The 21,159-nt window shown below is 36.9% G+C and overlaps 1 protein-coding gene across 4 annotated transcripts in view; it reads right to left on the bottom strand.

Moving 5' to 3' along the window:
• Positions 1–21,159, bottom strand: part of SPTB (spectrin beta, erythrocytic) — a 183,129-nt gene that overhangs the window by 58,132 nt on the left and 103,838 nt on the right. For all 4 annotated transcript variants that reach the window (XM_074236122.1, XM_074236125.1, XM_074236123.1 and 1 more), the window contains exons 16-22: positions 12,385–13,141; positions 11,832–12,034; positions 11,074–11,164; positions 9,547–9,693; positions 7,044–7,307; positions 5,234–5,440; positions 4,538–4,627 (exon numbers count right to left, since the gene is read on the bottom strand). In XM_074236122.1, coding sequence (XP_074092223.1) covers positions 4,538–4,627; positions 5,234–5,440; positions 7,044–7,307; positions 9,547–9,693; positions 11,074–11,164; positions 11,832–12,034; positions 12,385–13,141 — 1,759 coding nt within the window. The remainder of the gene's footprint in view (positions 1–4,537; positions 4,628–5,233; positions 5,441–7,043; positions 7,308–9,546; positions 9,694–11,073; positions 11,165–11,831; positions 12,035–12,384; positions 13,142–21,159) is intronic.

Raw genomic sequence — 21,159 nt, 5'->3', positions numbered from 1 at the left:
AATATTTGTAGGTGACAGGGTCGTTGAGAAAGATTGGGAAAGCGATTTTCAAAAAGTTCTGAGTGTACTTTTCTCTTTTCTCAAATAAGATATTTGGAAATGTCTCACCTGGCAGATTTAAAATCTGGCTCAAGGCATTTGATCATCTAACTAGCCTTACCTGGAAACTGATATCTGAATGAAAAAGGATATTCATCCTTTCTTATGTCTTTGCTTCTTGTGGTGAAGTCTTATGATCATGTCAAGAGATCAACATAAAAGGAAAAAATAAATCCAAAGATGGTCTATTAAAATTTTTTCCCCCATTTTTCTTAATTTTCAAGAGGAATATATTTTTCTTCTCTTTCTGATTCTTTTAAACATGGGCAAAAGGTTAAAACCAATTTATAAACCATCTACTAGAAATAAATTATTCCAAAAGTGATTATTCTTATGGCAGTTATTTTTGTTAGTGGAACATCTTCCAAATGGGGGAAATAAAATAATGCCAAGTACATTTTTGTTTTTAGTTTTTGCAAGGCCCCAGTTAACCCCATTGAGTTAAGTGACTTGCACAAGGTCACACAGCTAAGTAATTATTAAGTGTCTGAGGCCAAATTTGAACTCAGGTCCTTCTGACTCCAGGGCCGGTGCTCTATCCACTCTACCACCTAGCTGCCCCAATGCTAAGTACTTTAAAAAAAAAGTCTTTTAAAACTGGATTATACAAAATTAATTTGGTTCTTAAAATATTCTATTTGTAAACCAAGGTCCCTGTGTGACAATTGTTAAATCAAAGAAGTTTTGAAATATGAGTTTTGGCTCATTTATATTATTGACTCATATATTATATTATTTATATAAACTCATATTGATGTGTTTAAAATTTGTGTTTGGTTTTATTTTTATCAGAAAGGAAGATATAGTGGGGCGGCTAGGTGGCGTAGTGGATAAAGCACCAGTCCTGGAGTCAGGAGTACCTGGGTTCAAATCTGGTCTCAGACACTTAACAATTACCTAGCTGTGTGGCCTTGGGCAAGCCACTTAACCCCATTTGCCTTGCAAAAACCAAAAAAAAAAAAAAAAAAAAAAAAAAGGAACATACATACAAAGTAACCTGAATGTACTTGGTCATTGACAGACTCTTGGAAATACAAAATACATCAGATATATCCAGAAGAAAGAGGAAATGGAACAGAAATTTGTATTATTTACTTTCTCCCTCTTGCACTTAAGTGTCTGAGAACAGATTTGAACCCAGGAACTCCTGACTCCAGGGCCGGTGCTTTATCCACTACGCCACTACGCCACCCCATCTCTTGCACTTCTTGACAGAAAGAGTTATTCACTCAATGGGGCTGACCCCTTTTGATCTTTGTAACTTGCCCTTGACTCTGTAAATGCATCATCCACCCTTATTGATCCACCCTCCTCCAACCTCCTCCTGCCCCACCAAAAGACCTTTTGTTTGTTGCCTGACGATTCCCTAGTGATGCTATTTTTCCCACCAATATGCCCCTCATGGGATTTTCTTTGATGGATCTATAGCCAATGTAATGATGTCATCTTTGATCAAAATGGGGGGGGGTGTCAAAGTATAATAATTACTATAAGTTTTTACAACTATTCCTAGTCAAAGGTCGATTTTTCTTAGCTATTGTAAGGAATATGTCCTCCTTAGATTTTTAAAGGAAGACTTGTCCACTCCTCTTTAGTCTAGAAAAGAACTGCGTGTTTTATAATTTGAAAAGAGTACTTGCTCTGACCTCCAGGTACTTAACTCAAAAAAAAAAAGTTATTTCCTTCAGAAAAAATAGTAATGTAGAAGGATGGTTCTCTTTGATTTCAAATAATAGAATGGTCTCCATGGAAGTTTAAGGTTTTGTCTATTCTTGATATGTATATTTTGTTCCCTTCCCCTTGTGATTAGAAGTTTTAAGATCTTCCTCAGCATGGGGTGGATATTATTAGAATGGCCTCCATCTATAGGTTAATGGTAAATCCTGGAGAATAAAACTTCATGTCTAATCCATGTATTTTTTTCTGTTATATTATTTCAACCCTGTGTTTTGACCCTCTGAGAGCTATGTTTTAAGGTTCTTATTATCTTAGGGTTCACAACAAAGAAAAACAGTTAAGCAAAACCACCTGAGATAGTAACTAAAACATATAGAAAACATTCCGCCCATCTAGTCTACTATTTTGCTACTGCAATGAGATTTCAGTTCATCATCTGTTCTCTTGGACTGAGACTGGTCAAGGGGATGAGAGTCCATCTTCTTTTATGTGTTCTTTTCATTTACCAAATTGTGGTTATTATATACAAAAGTCTCCTGGTTCTGCTTATTTCCTTTTGCATCATCAGTTCACAAGTCTTCCCATGTTACTCTGAATTCTTCATATTAATGTTTTCTTACAGCACAATACTTTAGGCTTATCCCTAAATTTGCCCCACTATTCCCAGATGACAATTATCCACTTTTTGAGGAATTGCCATTAGCTTGCAGAATGGTCATTTTTTGAAATGGCCTTCAGGCAACCACCATGCCCCATTTTCTTGGGCAACTCTCTTTAGTCATTCCTGACTTTCTTCTCACTTCCTGGGCTTCAGAATAGGTTTTTTTTCTTCTTTCCACCTTCAATATTGTGCTCTTGTGGAGTATCTATCTGGGTAGGCTGCTTTGCCCCTCATCCCCTTGACTAGAATTTCCTAATATTTTTAAAAGATGAAAACTTCCAGAAGGCAGGGATAGAGCAGTATAGTGTATGTGGTATAATAACCAGAATATTCCAAGTACATAAAATATTAAATAGCAATACATAACCCCCAAATTTGCTGAAATTTAGTGTTAAACAAAGATTTCTCTATTGTGTTAGAATCTTTGTGCTTATATTTCAAGAACTTGCCCATTCTCCTTCCCATGGGATTTTATGATCTCCACAAATTTGCCTTATAAGTGAAGTTTTTTTTTTTAAAGCATTTCTCCCAAGTTTTTAGCTAGGTAGGTGTGTGTTTTTGGTTCAGAGTTAGAACTAGAGGGGATCTTAAAGATTATCTAATCTAAAGACCTTACTTTACAGATGAAGGAAGCTGAGGCCTCTGGAGATGAAGTGACTTGCCCAAGGTCACACAGTAATAAGTGGCAGAGTCAGAATTAGAACCCAAGGTCTTCTGACTCCAATTCCAGGGTTATTTCAACTACACCATTATCCTTCCCCCAAAGATCCTTGTTTTCCCTTCTTGGTTGGGTGAATCTCATCTTTATTTCCTGAAACAGCACCCCAGAGCCAGGGAAGTTGAAACCTTCTTGGTGATACAATTTATGAAGCCAGATGTTGACCTCAAGGATACATCTGTTCTTTACAGCTCCTTCTCCTAATGAAGAAGAATTATAAAGAAAATTAAGCCATGTCGGTGCCCTTCAAGACCCCCTGGTCTAGAACCCTTTCAGTCCTTAGAGTCTGACTTGGCTGTACCATTGATACCTATGAGACTAAACAGCAAGAGTCAAATACCAAAGAACTATCTAAGGTGTTTTGGAAGGTTCTTTCCTTATACTCCAGGCCCTGGCATAACTCCTAGGACTCTATGTCCTGTCTATAGATTATAATGTCTGCTATTCTTCAGTGAAAAGCTCTAAATGCTTCTAATCAGCAATTCTCTCAAAGGCATTTGTCATTCTCTTAGCACCACTGTTCTCCCAGGGCTGAAAAGCAACTCTCCCCAAGAGAGGACGGCATAACAGTTCCTGACCTAGATACTGGTCCGAGTAGGGCAAGGAGACCTTCTGTTTATGGGAGAAATCTGCAACCATATTCCTGATAGGCAAGGAAAAAGTAAAACCCTATAAAACTGGTGTCCTCCCCACATTTAACTTTACTTAGCATTATGCATTTAAAAAAGAATAGGGTACATTTGGCATCTGTTCATTTTCAAAACCCTTCCCTGACTGGTGCCATGTAGGCTCAAAGCCCATCCCTGGCTGAAAATCAACTAGCAGATGGATGTGTTCTCAGAGAATAGCATCCCAGGCTTAAATAGTCTTCTGGCTTGAATTGGTTCCATTAATGCCAAAATAATTCTGGTGTCCCATTAACCTTCTAAGTTCTAACCTTACTCAGGATTCAAACTTAGACTTGAAAATGAGACACGCAAGGATGTGATGTGATCCTGTGTATATTACTGGCTTCTTCTCATTAAGATCCAAGAAATATATCTGGTAGGAGAACATGGAAGTGTATCTGATAGGAGAGTACATTAATAGAACATAATGATCTTACCTGACACCTACCCACTTTGGTGACCTGAAGACAAAAGACAGAACCTGTATAGCCTGGTCCCACAAATTTCTGTGATATTCCCCCAAAACCTGTTTCATTCTCTCTATTTCAAAATTTGCTCTCTGCCTTAGGGAATCAACTTGACAATGAAAACCCATCCACATATCTAACCTATCTATTGTAGTTTTTCTTTCCATGGTTAGGGATTGAGGCCTAACTTCCCAGATAGAGAGAGGATTAAGCCACCAGCTGAGATGTGAGAGAGTATTGGGCTCACCTGGTTTTTCTTCATGAGCAACTGCACGCTTTGTAGGTTAGTTCCATAGTCAGCTGATTGGGCAAGTGGCAGCCTCTCTTCCACCCAGAGCTAAAGAAGAGCAAAAAGTGAAGGGATGTGATGAGACTAAGGTTGCAAAAAGATGCTCCAACAGTCCATTTTTCAGACCACATCCCCACTCCAAATCATGTAGTGAGGTAATATCATTCCTCAATTCAAAAACCTTCAATGGTTTCCCACAGTCTACAAAGTAAAACAGAATTCCAATCTTAATGTTTAGTGACCTTCCTCCCCAAATGTTCTAACTTATTTATTTTCTCCTCTCTTCTCTTAAACTATTCCCTTTCATGTATTTTTCATTTGAATCAAAATTAATGACTCATTTTTTTTCTCTTTGTGCTTCTGCTCACACTAGGAAATGGACAACCCCCAACTTTGTCTTTATTTCTGTCTTCTCCCTTCCAAGTCCAACACTGATGTTACTTTTTCCTTGAAGGAGTCTCACCTTTTGACATTTCCCCCTTGTCTCTTTTGACATCAGATTGTAAACTCCTTGAAAACCAGTTGTGTCACATTTATCTTTGCATTTCCCCAGTCTAGCTCATAGCCTTGTATAATATGTTTAAGAAATGTTTGTTGAATTGAATAAATTTGAATGGCCACTGTACTAAGAATAGAGAGAGGCAGGGAACTTACCGTTTCATCCTCTATATCTCTGTTAATCTGCAACTTGGCTCTAGATGACTCCAGTTGTTTCTTCCTCTTACCCAGAGGCACTAAAAGGTCCAGGAAACGCTTTTCAATACTTAACTCTGTCCCTTCTCCTTCATCCCCAACTGGGGGCACCTGGGACAACAGCTCTCCCAGTTCCTTCTTCCTCACATTCACTTGATCCTCCACCCTCTGAAACCCAAGAAAAATAGTGTCACCTCACCCTCAGAGTCCAAACAAGTTGTGAAGTAAAATGAGATTTATATTTCTTCCTACATATCCACATTCAACCCTTTCTTTAAATTCTAACTCATTACATCTGCCTTGTAAAGCCTTCCTTGATGACATCAGAGGATGGATATTGGAAACTATTCCTCCTCTGAAATGTTATAGTGTTTACAACTGTGCTACTCTAAGAACAAATCACAAATCTACCAAAAAAAAAACTACAGAGTAGCGGGCCAGCTATTGGGAAAACTAAACACGGTCTATAATTTTTCTCCAGTTAATAGAACAAAAATAAAAGTGACAATTATGAGAAAAAATGTATAAACCCCTTATTTGAAGAGAAATATAGATTATAAATAATTCTACAATAATACACAGATTAATATAATTTTGTATGATTATTTTATAAGGTATACCATATATTCTCCCTCTCACTTAAGGCAGTTTACAGATAGATATACAATTTAAGGTATAGTTGAAAGTCATTAGCCATGAGTGCAAATCCTCCCCTAAGAACATTTTTGTATCTCCTAAGAGGAAACAGATGACAAGCAAGTTCATAGCAACTGAGACTCCTTCCCTCCCACCTGTAGTCAAATCCCAAGATTCTGTCAGACCCCAAACAAAGGAGCCCATGATAATGTCTACTAAGGAGCCTGATCCTGAGAAAACTACACTTACAGCATCAAAGTCTATTGCAGTAAAGTTGTGAAAGTGTCCTTTTACCCAATGCCTTATTCCCTTAAGGAGTCTAAGGTCCCCAGTGAAACCCAATGCCATCAAGACTTTTCCTCCTTTGGTAGATAGGTCTAACTCTTTATGTCTCTTTCCCTTTCTTTCCCCTCTCCACCAAACCTGTCATTTGTTTTTAAAAAAAGAATTTCATAAATTGACACTAAATGAAGGGTTAATAGAGCACAGTCCAGGTTTAGTGTGCTAGATTTCCCAAGGAAGTAGTAGATGACAATATATTCTCAAACAGTTAATAGTAAAATTTCAGTCATCAGAGACAAGTGGTTGAGAGAAATTTGAAGGAGGAGAGTCTTCCAAGAGCTCTATTCTGGAAGTAGTTGCCTACTATACTCCACAAAGGACAAACCTGTTTCTCTTTATGCTGATCACTGAGTATTGGTAGAGGTGGGAAAAACTATGGCCACGCTGCTCTGAGCCCTTGCTTCTGGAGGTATTGAGAGAAAAACAAACTATCTAAACTAAATAAACTAAAAAAAACATTCTTTGTCTTGTCTGCCATTCATATCTATGAAGTTAAAATCCCAACTAAATTTCAGAGGAGAGTAATGCTTCATTGCCCATCCACCAGTCACCACCAGTGAGAAATCACAGTCACTATCAATCAGGAAAGTGCAAGAGAAAGAGACATATTACAAAGTTTTCTTGGGGAAAGAAAATCCAGGATTAAGGTCTAGGATGCCTTGGGTTCTTTCTAGTTTTGTGACTAACCAACAGCTTTCCATTTCTGAATTTTTATATCCTCATTTATGAAGCAATGAGAATATCTACAAGAAAATCCTTCCTATCCAAAGAACTATTCATCTAGTTCAACTACCTTCAACTTAGTCAGCATTCGGTTAATGCTGGTCAGGTCTTTGCCAGGGTCATCAGACCTCAGCTGGTCCTCCATGGCACTGATCCATTTGTTGAGGTCTGCATAGGTTTGGGCGTGCAGGTCTGAGCGACTGGCAGCAAAAAGGTGCTGGGCCTTCTCCTGTGTGGTGGACTGTAACTCGTCCCAGAGTCGGTGCAGTTGCCTCAGGCGTTGGGTCACCACGTCTGTAAACTGTGGCTTCTCCTCCATGAGCTGCTTTCCTTCCTGAGTGGGGAATAAAGAAGAGAGTTTTCCCTGAGGCCTCTGGAGGAGACTGTCCTTTCTACAGAAGGAAGCAGTCTAAAACCACTGAGGCAGGTCACTGAAAGAACAAATAGAGAATTAAGGAGAGAGCAGAATTCCAGAATCAAGAAAAGAATTCAGAGATGGTAAAAACACTCAGAATTCAGTCTTTGGAGGAGTCATATTGCCACAGTGATGGGTGCAATGTTAGCAACTCAATATTGCAGTAGAAGTTGGAAGAAGGAAACAATTTTACCAGTTTGTGCAAAAAAAAAAACAAACTTCTGGAGGCTCACAGCTACATAATTTGTCCAAAATCTCCCTTTGCAGTCTCCCTCTACTCCTTATTCTGCCCCCCCTTCTCTTCTTCTGAGACTTTTCCTCTTGAAATGATTTTAAACTGATTTTAAATGCATTGAAACATACATGTGAGGCACTGGACTCCACCAAAGGTAGTAATGACAACGTCTGTCCTACACTGCTTTTTGCTGGGCAAATAATAAAAGATACAAAATGAAGTGGAAAGAACTCCAGATTTGGCATCAAAAGATCTGGGTTTAATCCTAGCTAAGGAGCTCGATAACTATGAGATGATGGTCAAATTAATTAAAAAGTCATCCTTGACTTCTTTATATAAAATGGACAGAGTGGAGCAGATAAGGGATAAAGCACCAACCCTGGAGTCAGGAGAACCTGAGTTCAAATCTGAACTCAAATATTTAAGAATTACCTAGCTGTGTGACCTTGGATTAAGTCACTTAACCCCATTGCCTTAAATAAACAAAAATTTAAAAAAAAGAGAATTACCTTGCTGTGTGACCTTGGACAAGTCATTTTACCCCACTGCCTTGCAAAAACCAAAATAAACTAAAATGGAGAGTAAAACATGTATTAATAGTTTCATAGGATTGTTGGTGAGGGGTCATGTGAGATAAGAATACAAAAAAAAAACTTTACTGTTACAAAGTGCTAAATAAAATAAAACTTTTTTCTTTTTTAAAACTATAATTGCAGTTATAAAATGTAAAATTCCTGGGTCTAATTCTTGTGGCATCTTAACTTGTGATAGTCATAAAATCCCTTCTTTTTTTAAAGTCTTAGTTTTTCCATCTATAACAGGGCTTTCCAAAATACATGCGGCCCCAGTGTGATTTTATGATGGCCCTTGTGAGTTAACTAAATGATTTAGTAAAACAAAGCAGAGCTACCACAGAGCTCTCACTAAAATGGCCAATCAAAATATATTATCTATTGTTTCAATAAAAACTTTTAAAAGCAAGGTTGGACAGCCCTGATCTATAAGATGATAAAAATAATCATTCACCATCCTTTCATAAAGCTCAATGACAGTGAGGATTAACAGTGGCAAGCTAGATGGTTCAGTGGATGGGGTTGGGAGGGTGGGGTTAAAGTCAAGAGAAAACTTTTTGAGTTCAAATCTGGTCTCAGATATTCACTATGTGACTCTTTGCAAGTCACTTTGCCCATTTGCCTCAGTTTCCTCATTCATAAAATGAGCTGGGGAAAGAAATAGCAGAACTACTTATATACCTTTGGCAAGAAAACAAACAAACCCTAAATGGGGTCATGATGAATTTTATATGACTGAACAATAACAGGAATTTGATCAGCTATCTTATCATAAATACATCTAATTCTGGTCAGTGTTTTATACCCCTTGGATGAGAAAAATTAAATATTCCCCTGAATAGTTATCATTATCCTGGCAACATGTCTTAAAGGACCTTGACTTGCTTTTTTAAAATTTTTTTTATTTATTTAAGGCAATGAGGTTAAGTGACTTGCCCAAAGTCACAGAGCTAGGGAATTATTAAGTGTCTGAGGTCAAATTTGAATTCAGGTGCCTCCTGACTCCAGGGCTGGTGCTCTATCCACTAGGCCACCTAAGCTGCTTCCTTGACTTGCTTTTGTTATAGTGTCCAAAATGTCTTGGGGACAGCTCTTATATTCTTATGACCCTTGTAAATCACTAACCAACTCTGCTTTCTCATGTCCCCATATCTATAATGGGGCTGTTACTGTAGGAAGTTGGAGGCTATAAGGGCTTTTGTCTATATAAGGGACTTTAGGGGTGACTCTTGAAGAAAAATGAGGTTATGGCACCTACAAAAATCCTATGATTTCAAGAATATCATATATGACCTGGGTGAAGCTCCAACTAGGCACACCTGGACACAGTGCTAGTCACCATCTGCTTTACCTTATCCACTTTCTCCAGCCACCCTTGGTTGGAAGCCAGTTCTGCCATGAATGCTTGATGTTTCTGCCATTTGTTGTGCAAGTTTCGGGTTTCTTCATAGGAAATATCTTGAGATGATAGTAGCTTGTCATTGATCCAGAGAGTGAGCTGTACGCAGGAAACTTAGGTTAAACCTACATAAGAACTCAGAACAAAACTACCACCTATTAGGTTTGTGAAAGAAGTACATTCACAGGAACCAGAATAGTTCAATGTGCCAAAAGGAGAAAATATGATAATGAGAAAATTCTTGCTCCATCTTCCTCCCCCTACCAGATTTGATTGGGAAAATCCCTTCCCTAGTAGGTGCTGGTGTTCTTTTAGTGTTGACATTGGGCTTCCATTGTCCCTACCATCCTTCTAATTGCCCAACTTTCTGGTTTTGAGCCTGGTAAAACATTGTGTAACTCTATTATCTTATCTTCTACTCATAAAAAACTTCTTTTCCTATTATGAACTCTTTGTTTATGCAATGTATCACCCCACTAAACTTGAAATTCCTTAAGGGCATATATAAAAAAGACACTTGATAAATGCTTATGAATTGACTTCTTGGAATTGACTTACTTAAATTTTAAGTAAGATACTGCTAATGAATAGAGAGCAAATGTTTGACAAGGAATGAGATCAAGAAAAGCTCATAACCATGAGGATGGTGATGGGTATTAAATGTTTGTAAATTAAATTAAGTTAAATATTTGTAATTAAATATGTGGAATCTCATACAGTCTCAGCTAATAACCTACAATCTGCAAAAAGCCTTCCCTCTTCTTCCTTAATGCCTTATTCTGAGAGATTATATTCAATTTATGCTGAACATATCTTATAAAATTTGTTATCTTATAAATTTGTTATAAAATCTGTTATCTTATAAAATTATTTCCCCCATTGGATTCCTCTCCTTGAAGGTAGGGATTGTTTTGGCCTTTATTTGTGTCCATAGTACTTAGGCTAATTTCTGAGACATACCACATGCTTAATATAGGTCTGCTGACTTGACTTGGATGCTAATACTGCATCATTCCAAAGCATCCTTTTCCAAAAATCAAACAAATTTGTCTTAAGAAGGTAAAGGTAAAGACTAGTAAGTATAAAGTTGAGGTGTGAAGTGGATATGGGAAAGGTTGCCTAGAAAACAGTCCCTACTAAAATGTAGTGCCCAGTGGAGAAGCACTGCAAGCAGAGCATATAAACTCTGGATGAGATGACTTTCTCTAAGAGGTAATTCCCCTCAACTCAGGTTACCAGGGAAGTCCTAAACCTTACATATCAGGCTACTTTTCCTGAAGGGGCCATCTGAAAAGACAGGTAGTCAAGCCTTTGGGATTTCTTCTGCATTTTTTTTCCCCCTCTTGTACAACCATATTTATTTTTAGAATTGGAAGAGATTTTAAAGGCTTTGGAGATGGGGATAGGAAAGGGTAGGAGTGTGGGGGAGGGATCTTTGTGGGATAGTTGATTCTTGAAACCCTTCTTCTGGGGAACTACCTCCTGACAATTTTGTAGGAAGTTCTGAAGATCCAAGTTGTCTCTCAGGAGAATCGATACTTCCTGGGATTTCTCATTATTCTTCTTGTTCCTAGAAGAAAAGATGGCCAAAAAGAGTTACAAAAATAAAGGAAATAATACTCCCCTTCCTTTGACTTATTACCAAGGCCTTGGGAATAGAATGCTAGGCCTAGCATAAAGAGAATCTGAGTTCAAATTTGAGCTCAGACCCTATGACCCTGGGTAAATCACTTAACCTGTCTGTTTCAGAATAGTATTTACCTTCCAGAGTTGTTGTGAGGATCAAATAAGATAATAATTATAAAACATAAAGCACAATGTATAATAAGTAGTATATTAATGTTAACTATTAACTGATTATTAACAACAATATGTCTGAATATTAGACTTAAGAATAGATTTGGTGTTTTTTGAGGTAATTAGGGTTAAGTGACTTACCCAGGTTCATACAGCTAATCTGAGGGTGAATTTGAATTCAGGTTCTCCTGTCTCCAGGATCAGCTATTTGCCCCAACCCTTTTACTATCATGGATTTCTTTGAACCCTGACCTGACCCTCTCTTCATTACTATAAGAACTATGAAATTTCAGTTAGAGGTTAGTGAAAATAAAAGATAATTCTTTTCTATCAAAGTTTCTGGTCTCCCCAAATCTGCAGACCATAGATTAAGTACTCCGGCTTAAAAGGTTATCTAATGCAGCTTCTTACTGATATGCATCCCCCAAGGGCTGGATTACCTCTCCTCGATGAGCAATACTTTTTCTTTGATTTTGTCAGAGTAGATATTTCCCTCATGGACTAGCTTGTTCCCGGAGGTCACGGCATTCAAAATCTTATCCTGGTTATTCTCCATGGACACTAAGAAATCCTCAAACTTTCGGATTCCAGATTCTGCAGCTTCTAAGGAATCTGGAGGCTCCAGGTGAGCAAGAGTGTATTCCTGGTGAAGCAAATTCCAGGATGGTACACATGAAGTCAAGCCAGAGTGGCAGCAAGGAAAACTTTTCACTTATGATTACCCCAAATACCTTTGAGGGTCCTATATGGGATGTTAAACATTCAGAGAGAAATTCAGGTCACTCTCTTGGCTTCCCTACTTTAACAGAATAAGGGAGGAAGCATAGTCAGTTTGATATTTGGGGTTGTAAAAGCTAAGCATATTGGGAAAAGGAGAATTTTGGAGAAAAACCCAATCCCAATTACTCCTAAAGAAATCCTCAGTCTCTCCCCTTGTTGACAGAAGATGTCTTCTCTTGCCCCTCTACCCCTCAGCCACCTCCCTGTTTGTACCTGATTACTCAGGATTGATTCTGCCTGTTTGGCATCCTTTTGAAACTCCTGGAAACCAAGGCACTGGTTAAGGAACTGGCCCCGGTTCTCCCACATCTTGCAGAGGGCATCCCAGCCTGTGTCCACACCTTCAAGCCTCTGGCCCAAGAGCTGGTACTCTGGATCAGTCTGGCCCTGGATCACCTTCTCCCCAGAATCCTTGACATTCTTATAGTCATCTTGGTGTCCATCAATCTCCTCTTTGATGGTCGCATGCTGTTGGAGGAGCTGCTCAGCCTCGGGCAGGGAGTCAGGTGCATCTTCTGAAGCCACAGCCTTTTGGGCCATGAACAGCCATGCTTGGAAGTCATCAAGGTCTTGCAGGAACTTCTGCAGCTGACTGGCCTCACCTAGGGATGCTTCCTGTCCCTGAAGGGCCTGCTGCAGCTTCTGCCACAAGTCTTCAACGTAAGCCTGCCGCTTCCCAATGTCCTCCTTCAATTCAGGATGCTCCTGAATCAGCTGGTGGGACTCCCATTCTAGGGCACCTATCCGGGACTGGATAGCAGCCACATCCCGCTCAAGTCCATACAGTTTCCGCTGGATGGCAATCACTCCTGCTAGATCCCTGCCAAGATCTTTTGTTGACTCTACCACCTCAGTTTTGTCCTGAATCCACTTGCCGGTCTCCTCACAGTCCACACAATAGTTGTGAACACTGAGTGCAGAGTCCACTGCCTTCCGGCAATTAGACACCTTGGTCTGGAATTCTTCCCATCTGATGGGAAGAGAAAAAAAACAAAATACATGATTGGCTGTAGAAAGGAATCCAACAGGGATTAGAAAAAAAATATTTGCCAATATTTTCTAAGGTAATAGTTTATGTAACTAGGAACAAATATGGATCTAAAACCTAAAAGAAACCAGATTAAGATCTGTAAGGAAACAGGTTTAGGAGAAAAGAGGAATAAGTATTTTAGTTCAAGTGGAGACTGAAGAACCAAAAATACTTCAGACTATTAACATTCATGTATTAAGCTGCTGTATTTCATATGGATGAATTTGGAAGGGTCTAAAGGTATGGTGGTAAGCTAAGAAATTGCAGAATTTCCCAATAAGATTCCAGCGCTATATATATATATATATATATATATATATATATATATATATATATACATATACACACATATATATATAATATATGTCCTATCTATGTTCCATATATACACATATGTATGTGTATATATATGTATATCTTATAGCTCCATAGTGCTATCTATGTTCAGTCTTCCAAGGAATGGACTGGATATCTCCCTAAGATATACCCTCAATCCTCATGAGAAATAGGATTTTAGAATATAAGCTCCTTGAAGTCAGGGCCTTTTTTTTTTGTATCTCAAGCACCTGATGCCATAGGTAATATCCTATTTCCCTATGAAGAACCTTGCACAAAATGTAGAATGTCTTGCACATAATAGGCAAAAAATATTATTTGAAAAAAAGTGCTTAATGAAATTAATTGGATGTCCATTTTTAATACATTGCTATATATGGAAGTGAAAATATGTTGTAGCAGAAAAATCAATAGACTTGGAGTAAGAAAAAACTGAGTTAAAAGCTCATTACAAGCTATTTGTAATATTTATTTCATTGGATTTTACCTATAAAATGAGAGCAATAATACTTATATTGTAGCTTATACTTTATAACCTATTAAGTACTTAATATGCATTTTCAGTATATAATATTAATATATGCATATACTAGTAAGTTGGAGATTCACTAATTCAATATTTATTGTTTAATATGAGTAAAGCATTGTCTTTGGTGCTGCTGGATGGGGTACAAAGCTGGATAAAACACGTTCTCTGCCACATGGCTTAAATTTCTACCATTTTACTAAAACACCTCTCTCTAAAAATCACCCTAAAAGCACAAAATTCAAGAGGCCATGAGATGCATGGTGAGAGATAATGGGCAATATCCCTTTAGCAGTGAAGAACTCTGCACCAAAAGTAGAATGGCCGATATCAATAAAGACATGTATGTTCAAAAAAGGATTCAGGTTGATCATTTAGCAAAAGCAAATGATATAGAATATATCATTTGCATATATATGCAAATATATATAAAGCATACAGCAAACAGAAAAATAGAGCACAAGCTCCACTGGTATACATACAAGGATACAGGGAAAGTCTCTAGAAAAAGACTGAAGATTTAGAAGAAGAGAAGGCAAAGGATATACAAGACGAGGAAGGATGGATGAGGATCTGTACCCCTAGAATGGATGTTCTTATCAAACACAAATCCACACAATCGCAAATTTATTTTCTGATCATATGTTTAGAACTGAAGGGGACTTGGAGGTATTCTAGTCCCACCACCACATTTAACATGCAAGGAAACTTGGGTTAAGCGAGGATAGGGACTGTCCAAGGTCATTGAAGTAATAGGTGGGTAGGTTTGAACAGTCTATTATACCATGGTGCTTTCCTGTTGTCACCACAGGGAGGCAGGGTTGCACAGAGAATAGAGTAATGAAGACTTGGACCTCAGATGTGTCCCCACCATATATACAAGTCACTTAACTTTTGTGAACCTCCGTTTCCTCAGCTGAAATGAAGACCAAATCTAGCCTTTTTTTATTTTTATATAATCACAATAGTTCCTCATATATAAGAGGGCTGTTGAATGTCTTTTCAATTATGTCTTAATCTTTATGATCCCATTTGGAGTTTTGGGTTTGTTTTTTTGGCAGAGATTCTGGAGTGGTTGGCCATTTGTTTCTCCACCTCATTTTACAGGATGAGGAAATTGAGGCAGACAGTTAAGTATCTTGCCTAGGATCACAAAATTTATAAGAATCTGAGGCCAGATTTGAACTCAGGAAAATCAGTCTTATAGACTCTAGGCCCTCTATTAGAATATCCCATATAGAATATAAAAATGGGGGCCAGTAAACTGTACAAATTGGACAGCTGGGGATAGTGGAGATCCACTGGCAAATATCCCCTGGCAAAGTGGATAGAATACCAGGTTTGGAGTCAGGAAGACTTGTCTAAAACCAGACTAAACCTGTTTTCTCAGTGATTCTTTCTGAATAAGGAGTTTTTCACCCAGTACTTGGTGTAAGTTGCATTTACTGAAAACAACTTTGCTCTGTTTCCTTCTAACTTCTCTTTTATAATATAATTTGAAGGATAATATTGCTAAACCCCTTCATTTCTTCTATTTTTTTTAAATTAGGTCATTAGATAGTCTTAACCTTAAAGGTCTGTAAATGAGCTATACTCTAATTTCATCTTAGTCTATTAAGTATCTGAGGCAGCTAGCTGGTGAACTGGACTGGAGTCAGGAAGATCCGAGTTCAAATCTAGCCTTAGACACTAGTTGTGTGAACCTGGACAAGTCACCTAACGACTGTTAAATGTTAAATATCTTTTCAAGAAAATCCCATGCTCAGTATTGTTATACTATAGTTTATAGGGTCAGGAAGAGTCAGAAATGATTAAACAACAAGAAATTAACAATTTACTTTTATCATTTAATTCACATAGTATTAAATCTGTAGATTAATTTGAATAACAGAACTCTTCTCATAGTGAACTCCTTGAGAGTTGAGATTAAGGTTTATTAGCCACAGGCTGCAGTACAACATACTCAGGGTCTGTTCACATGTACCACTATTTCTACCACAGTATGATATGTGATTAACCTGTATGTGATTTTGGGGCAGCTAGATGGCATAGCAAATAAAATTCCTATCTTATAGTCAGGAAGACATGAATTCAAATACAACCTTAGATATTAGCTGTCTGATCCTGGGCAAATCATTTAACCTTGTTTGCCTCAGTTTCTTCATCTATAAAATAAGTTGGAGAAAAAAATGACAATGATCATTCTAGGATCTTTGCCAAGAAAACCCAAATAGAGTCACAAAGAGTTAGATATAACTGAAACAACTGAATTACAACAAACAATAACATTCTTCTCTTATTGGCCCAATGGTTCAGCTACCCACAATGGATAATGATTCATTCATTTGTGTCTTCTTTTATTTTTGTGAAAATTGTTTTCTAGTCCTATTTATATAAGTCTTATGTGTAATTAGGTCAATGCCCAGATATTTGATGCAGGGTTACTTTAAATGGGATTTCTCTAACTCTACTTGATTTATTAGAAATGTTGATAACTTTGTGGATTTAATATTGCAGTCTACTACTTGCAAAAGCAATATCTCAATACTTATTCTCTAGAATTTTCTAAGTAAACCATCAGATTATCAAAAAAAAGATAACTTGATCTTAATTTTCCAATGCTTATTTCCTTATATTCTTTAATTTACTGTGATAGGCAGCCTTTCTAGTACTATGTTAAAATTTTGTGATAGTCAGCATCTTTGCTCCATTCCTGATCTTCCTGGGAAATTTTCCAATGTTACTCCATTAAAAATAATACTAGGCTTGTAGTTTTTAGATAAATATTTTTGCTAATAGGAATTGCTCTATTTTATTTCTATACTTTTTAGTGTTTTTTTAAAAATATAAATGAATGCTTTGCTATAGATTTTCTGTATCTGATGACAATCATATAATTTTGTTTTTCAATTATTAATATAATTTATTTTGCTAATTGTTTCCTAATGCTGAATTATCCTTGTATTTCTGATATAATTATAGCTTGGTGATAATGAATATTTTGGGGAAACAGTGTTATATTATTTTGTCACGGCAATACCTTTGCATTGATGTTTATTAGTGATTTTGACATCTCCTCTGCTTTATCACTCCCTTAGTTTGACCCTATTTTTTCAAAAATAAATAAAACTTGCACTTTACCAAACTGTGAGACAGTTAATGGGTTAGGGAGATTATTTTATTCTTGAATGTCTGATAAAATTCACTTGTAAATTCTCTTGAACACAAATGAACAGAAGAATTCATTTGTTTATTACTCAGTTTAACTTTATGAAATCAGGATGAGGTAATTTAGTCTTTGTTTTGTTAATTTTGGCATTTTAAGTTTTTATGGTTATTCAGTCATTTCATTTAGTTTTTCAGTTCTGTTGCCATTTGTTGATAAGGCAGTTTGAAACTTTTTATTTCTTCTCCACTTGTGAAATCTTCTTTTCTTGCTGAATCTTTTAAAAATCAAATTTGCAGGGCAGCTAGGTGGTGCAGTGGATAGAGCACCAGCCCTGGAGTCAAGAGTACCTGAGTTCAAATCCAGCCTCAGACACTTAATAATTACCTAGCTGTGTGGCCTTGGGCAAGCCACTTAACCCCATTGCCTTGCAAAAATCTAAAATAAATAAATAAATGCATGCATAAATCAAATTTGCTTATCTTTTACTAATTTTCTTAGTATTTGAAAAAACTTCATTTTATGTAATGGGTTAATAAAGTTTCTAATTCTGTTAAATTTAACTTTAATTCTTTAAAATCTTTATTTTGTGTTCATTTTTGGATTAATTTTTCTGTCCATTATTTCACCCAGAGACACACAGACACATACAGAACACACAATTTTCCTTAAGAACTACTTAAGTTTTAATTTTTTTCTATGATTTAGGTCTTTGACCCATTTATTATTAAAAATATTGTTTTTAATCTCCTTTTAGATTCATGTCTTTTGGTCCAATTTTCTTAGTTAACTACCATTTTAAGTGTACTTCAACCTATGAAATATGGTTTTTTGTTTTGTTTTTTAGGTTTTTGCAAGGCAAATGGGGTTAAGTGGCTTGCCCAAGGCCACACAGTTAAGTAATTATTAAGTGTCTGATGTCGGATTTGAACTCAGGTACTCCTGACTCCAGGGCCGGTGCTCTATCCACTGTGCCACCTAGCCGCCCCATGCCACCTAGCTACCCCTGAAGTATATGTTAAGATTTCTTGTTTTCTGAATTTAATGTGATGGATTAAATCCCATAGAAGCCTGAGAACTATGGATATTTGCTAACATTCTTACTCAGAAATCTCCATTATTCTTTCACATTCAATGTGCCCAACACTTTATTCAAGTCTAATTTCACTTTCACTTATTTTTCTGTTAATTTTGTAATGTTAAAGTCACTTAGCATTAATATCTAACTTGCTTTTTTTATTTCAGTAAGCTTTTCCTCAAAGAATTTAACTAATAAAGCTATAAAATTATTCACATTTAATACTAATATTGTTTCATTGTACTTAGTGCCTTTAGTCTTAATGGTGCTTCCTTGCTTGTCCTTAATTATTTAGGTTTGTTGTCATCTTACATATGATCATAATCATAACTCTTTCTTTTCTGGATACAGTTTGAGCATAACAGTTTTTCTTTGAATCTGTTTACTTTGGGTTTTTTTTTTGGGGGGGGGGGTTAAGGATCTGGCAAGGCAAATGGTGTTAAGTGGCTTGCCCAAGGCCACACAGCTAGGTAATTATTAAGTGTCTGAGGTTGGATTTGAACTCAGGTACTCCTGACTCTAGGGCTGGTGCTCTATCCACTGCGCCACCTAGCTGCCCCTGAATCTGTTTACTTGAATCTGATTGTCTAAGATGTATTTTTGCAAGCATCAAATGGTTTAGTTTTGTTTCTTAATACATTCTCCAATTTTCTTTCTCTTTATTGATAAATTTGTTCACACTTTCCTTTTTCCCATTTCAGAAACTCTCATTTTTCAGGCAGGAAATAATGACTATACACATGGTACTATGTATGTTTAGGGGAATCATATTAGGATATTAACATTAAGTTTTGGAAGGATTTATCTTTGTCCAGGTCCATTATTTCATAGGTATAGGGAAATGCAAGTATGAAAACTCCCTTCAGGGATGGAGATTGCTAGCTTCTCTAATTTACAATCTTAGAGAATTGGCTGGGGAACTAAAAGGTAAATGACTTGACCAGGATCACAAAACTAGCCTGTGTCAGAATCAAGACTTGAACCAAGCCTTCCCGACTCCAAGTTCAAATTCATTTTATCATACTGCCTCTCAGCATATAACCAAAAATTATGGAAAATATATGAATGAATGAAAGAAAACATCTATAATTACCAAGTATCAAATTCTAGGGATACAAAAAAGAAAATGATGACCTCTCACCTCAGGAAGCTTACTATTTTCTAGTAGGAGGACATAGAGTGACTGTGTATGTGTATATGTGTGTGTGTGTGGGGGGGGTAATATTGTATTGGTCAGGGAGAAGTATTTTGGTTTGCAAAGTTACAAGGATGATGAGAGGAGGGACAGTGGAATAGATTGATACTTTCTAAGAGCTAATTTGATTTTGGTTCCAGAACTAGAAAATGGTTGGGAGTGGGAGAGAACTCCAGGAACTGAAATTTGGTAAAACAGCCAAGGATGGAGTAAAGTATTACTGAAGTCAATCTTATATATATATAGAGCCTGAGACAATCACTAAATTCTTCCCACAGTAGGAATTCTGACTTCCAGGGCTTTCATTTTCAAATTCTTTTGCTATCTCAATAGATTGTATGTATGTATGTATGTATGTATGTATGTATGTATGTGTATATATACTTTCAATCTTGATACTTTATAGTACAGGTTGGTGTCAATTAAGTGTGAGTAAAAGCAGCTGAAAGAATTAAAAATTAATCTTTTATATTTGATTGAAAATAATTATGTGAAGTGGTTGAGAACTTTCTAGAATATGATGTCTTCTGGCCTCTTGCCATGACTACAGTAGATGGAACATTTTCTTTTTCTTTTTTTTTAGATTTTTCAAGGCAATGGGGTTAAGTGGCTTGCCCAAGGCCACATGGCTAGGTAATTATTAAGTGTCCGAGGCCAGATTTGAACCCAGGTACTCCTGACTCCAAGGTGGGTGCTCTATCCACTGAGCCACCTAGCCGCCCCTGGAATATTTTCAAAGGACAAACTTGACCCTTTGGATCATCAATATTATTTGAGATATCTATAGGTCTCTTCTTTAAACCTTCTAATAGAGCTGAAAGCTTCCATGAGCCCTCAGATAACTAATCTGCTGTTGTCTGCAATCAAGTTGTATAACAGGTATAATATAACTGATCCTAGAGTTATAACATTATTTTTGGCACTTTTAGCTGTCTACTGAAGCTGCTTATTATTCCCATTCCTCTCCTTCAATCAGGCCCATTATCCTTTAATTAGCTTGTTATTCACATTTCATTTTTTTGGTTCTGAAGTAGGTCACTGAGTCCCATTTATTACATGCCTGAGAGTCACCATGGGGAACCCAATGAATGAATTAAGATTGGAGTTGGGAAAAATCATGTTCTGTGATAAGAATCCTTGGAATTTTCCCTAACTCTTAGAGCAAAGCAGAGCTGACACTGGACAATAACCTGGCCAGTGACTACCCAAACAGTAATAGCCTATGGGAAAAGTCTGCCAACCAGTCACTGAAACATCATGGAATTGATTAAGATGGAAAACTGGGCTTACTTTGACATGTACAAGTGAGAGAAGTGAAAAAAGAAAAACAGACATTCCTTAGATCAGAGTTATCAATGTGGCCAATACTCTTCAAGCATTTAATTGGAAAATATATAATAAAATAAATAAAACATGATAGAACATAGATAATGTTAATATGTAGTTTTTAAGTCAACATGTGTTCCACAGGGATCTTCACATATGGTATAGTGGACCCCAGTTTCCTTTCTAGTTTGAGCCCACTTAGATGAATGGACAGTCTGACCTAGAGAGACAGCTTTAGTTTGTGAAGTAGGATTTCTAGATTCTATTACTAATTTTGTTTCATGACTTTGAGCAAATCACTCTTGAATTATGACTCAATCTTTCTCCATCT

This window comes from Macrotis lagotis, chromosome 4 (genome assembly GCF_037893015.1).
Source record: "Macrotis lagotis isolate mMagLag1 chromosome 4, bilby.v1.9.chrom.fasta, whole genome shotgun sequence".
Lineage (NCBI taxonomy): Eukaryota > Metazoa > Chordata > Mammalia > Peramelemorphia > Peramelidae > Macrotis > Macrotis lagotis.
The sequence above is the reverse complement of the archived record's forward strand: the minus strand, read 5'-3'. Positions and strand labels throughout refer to the sequence as shown.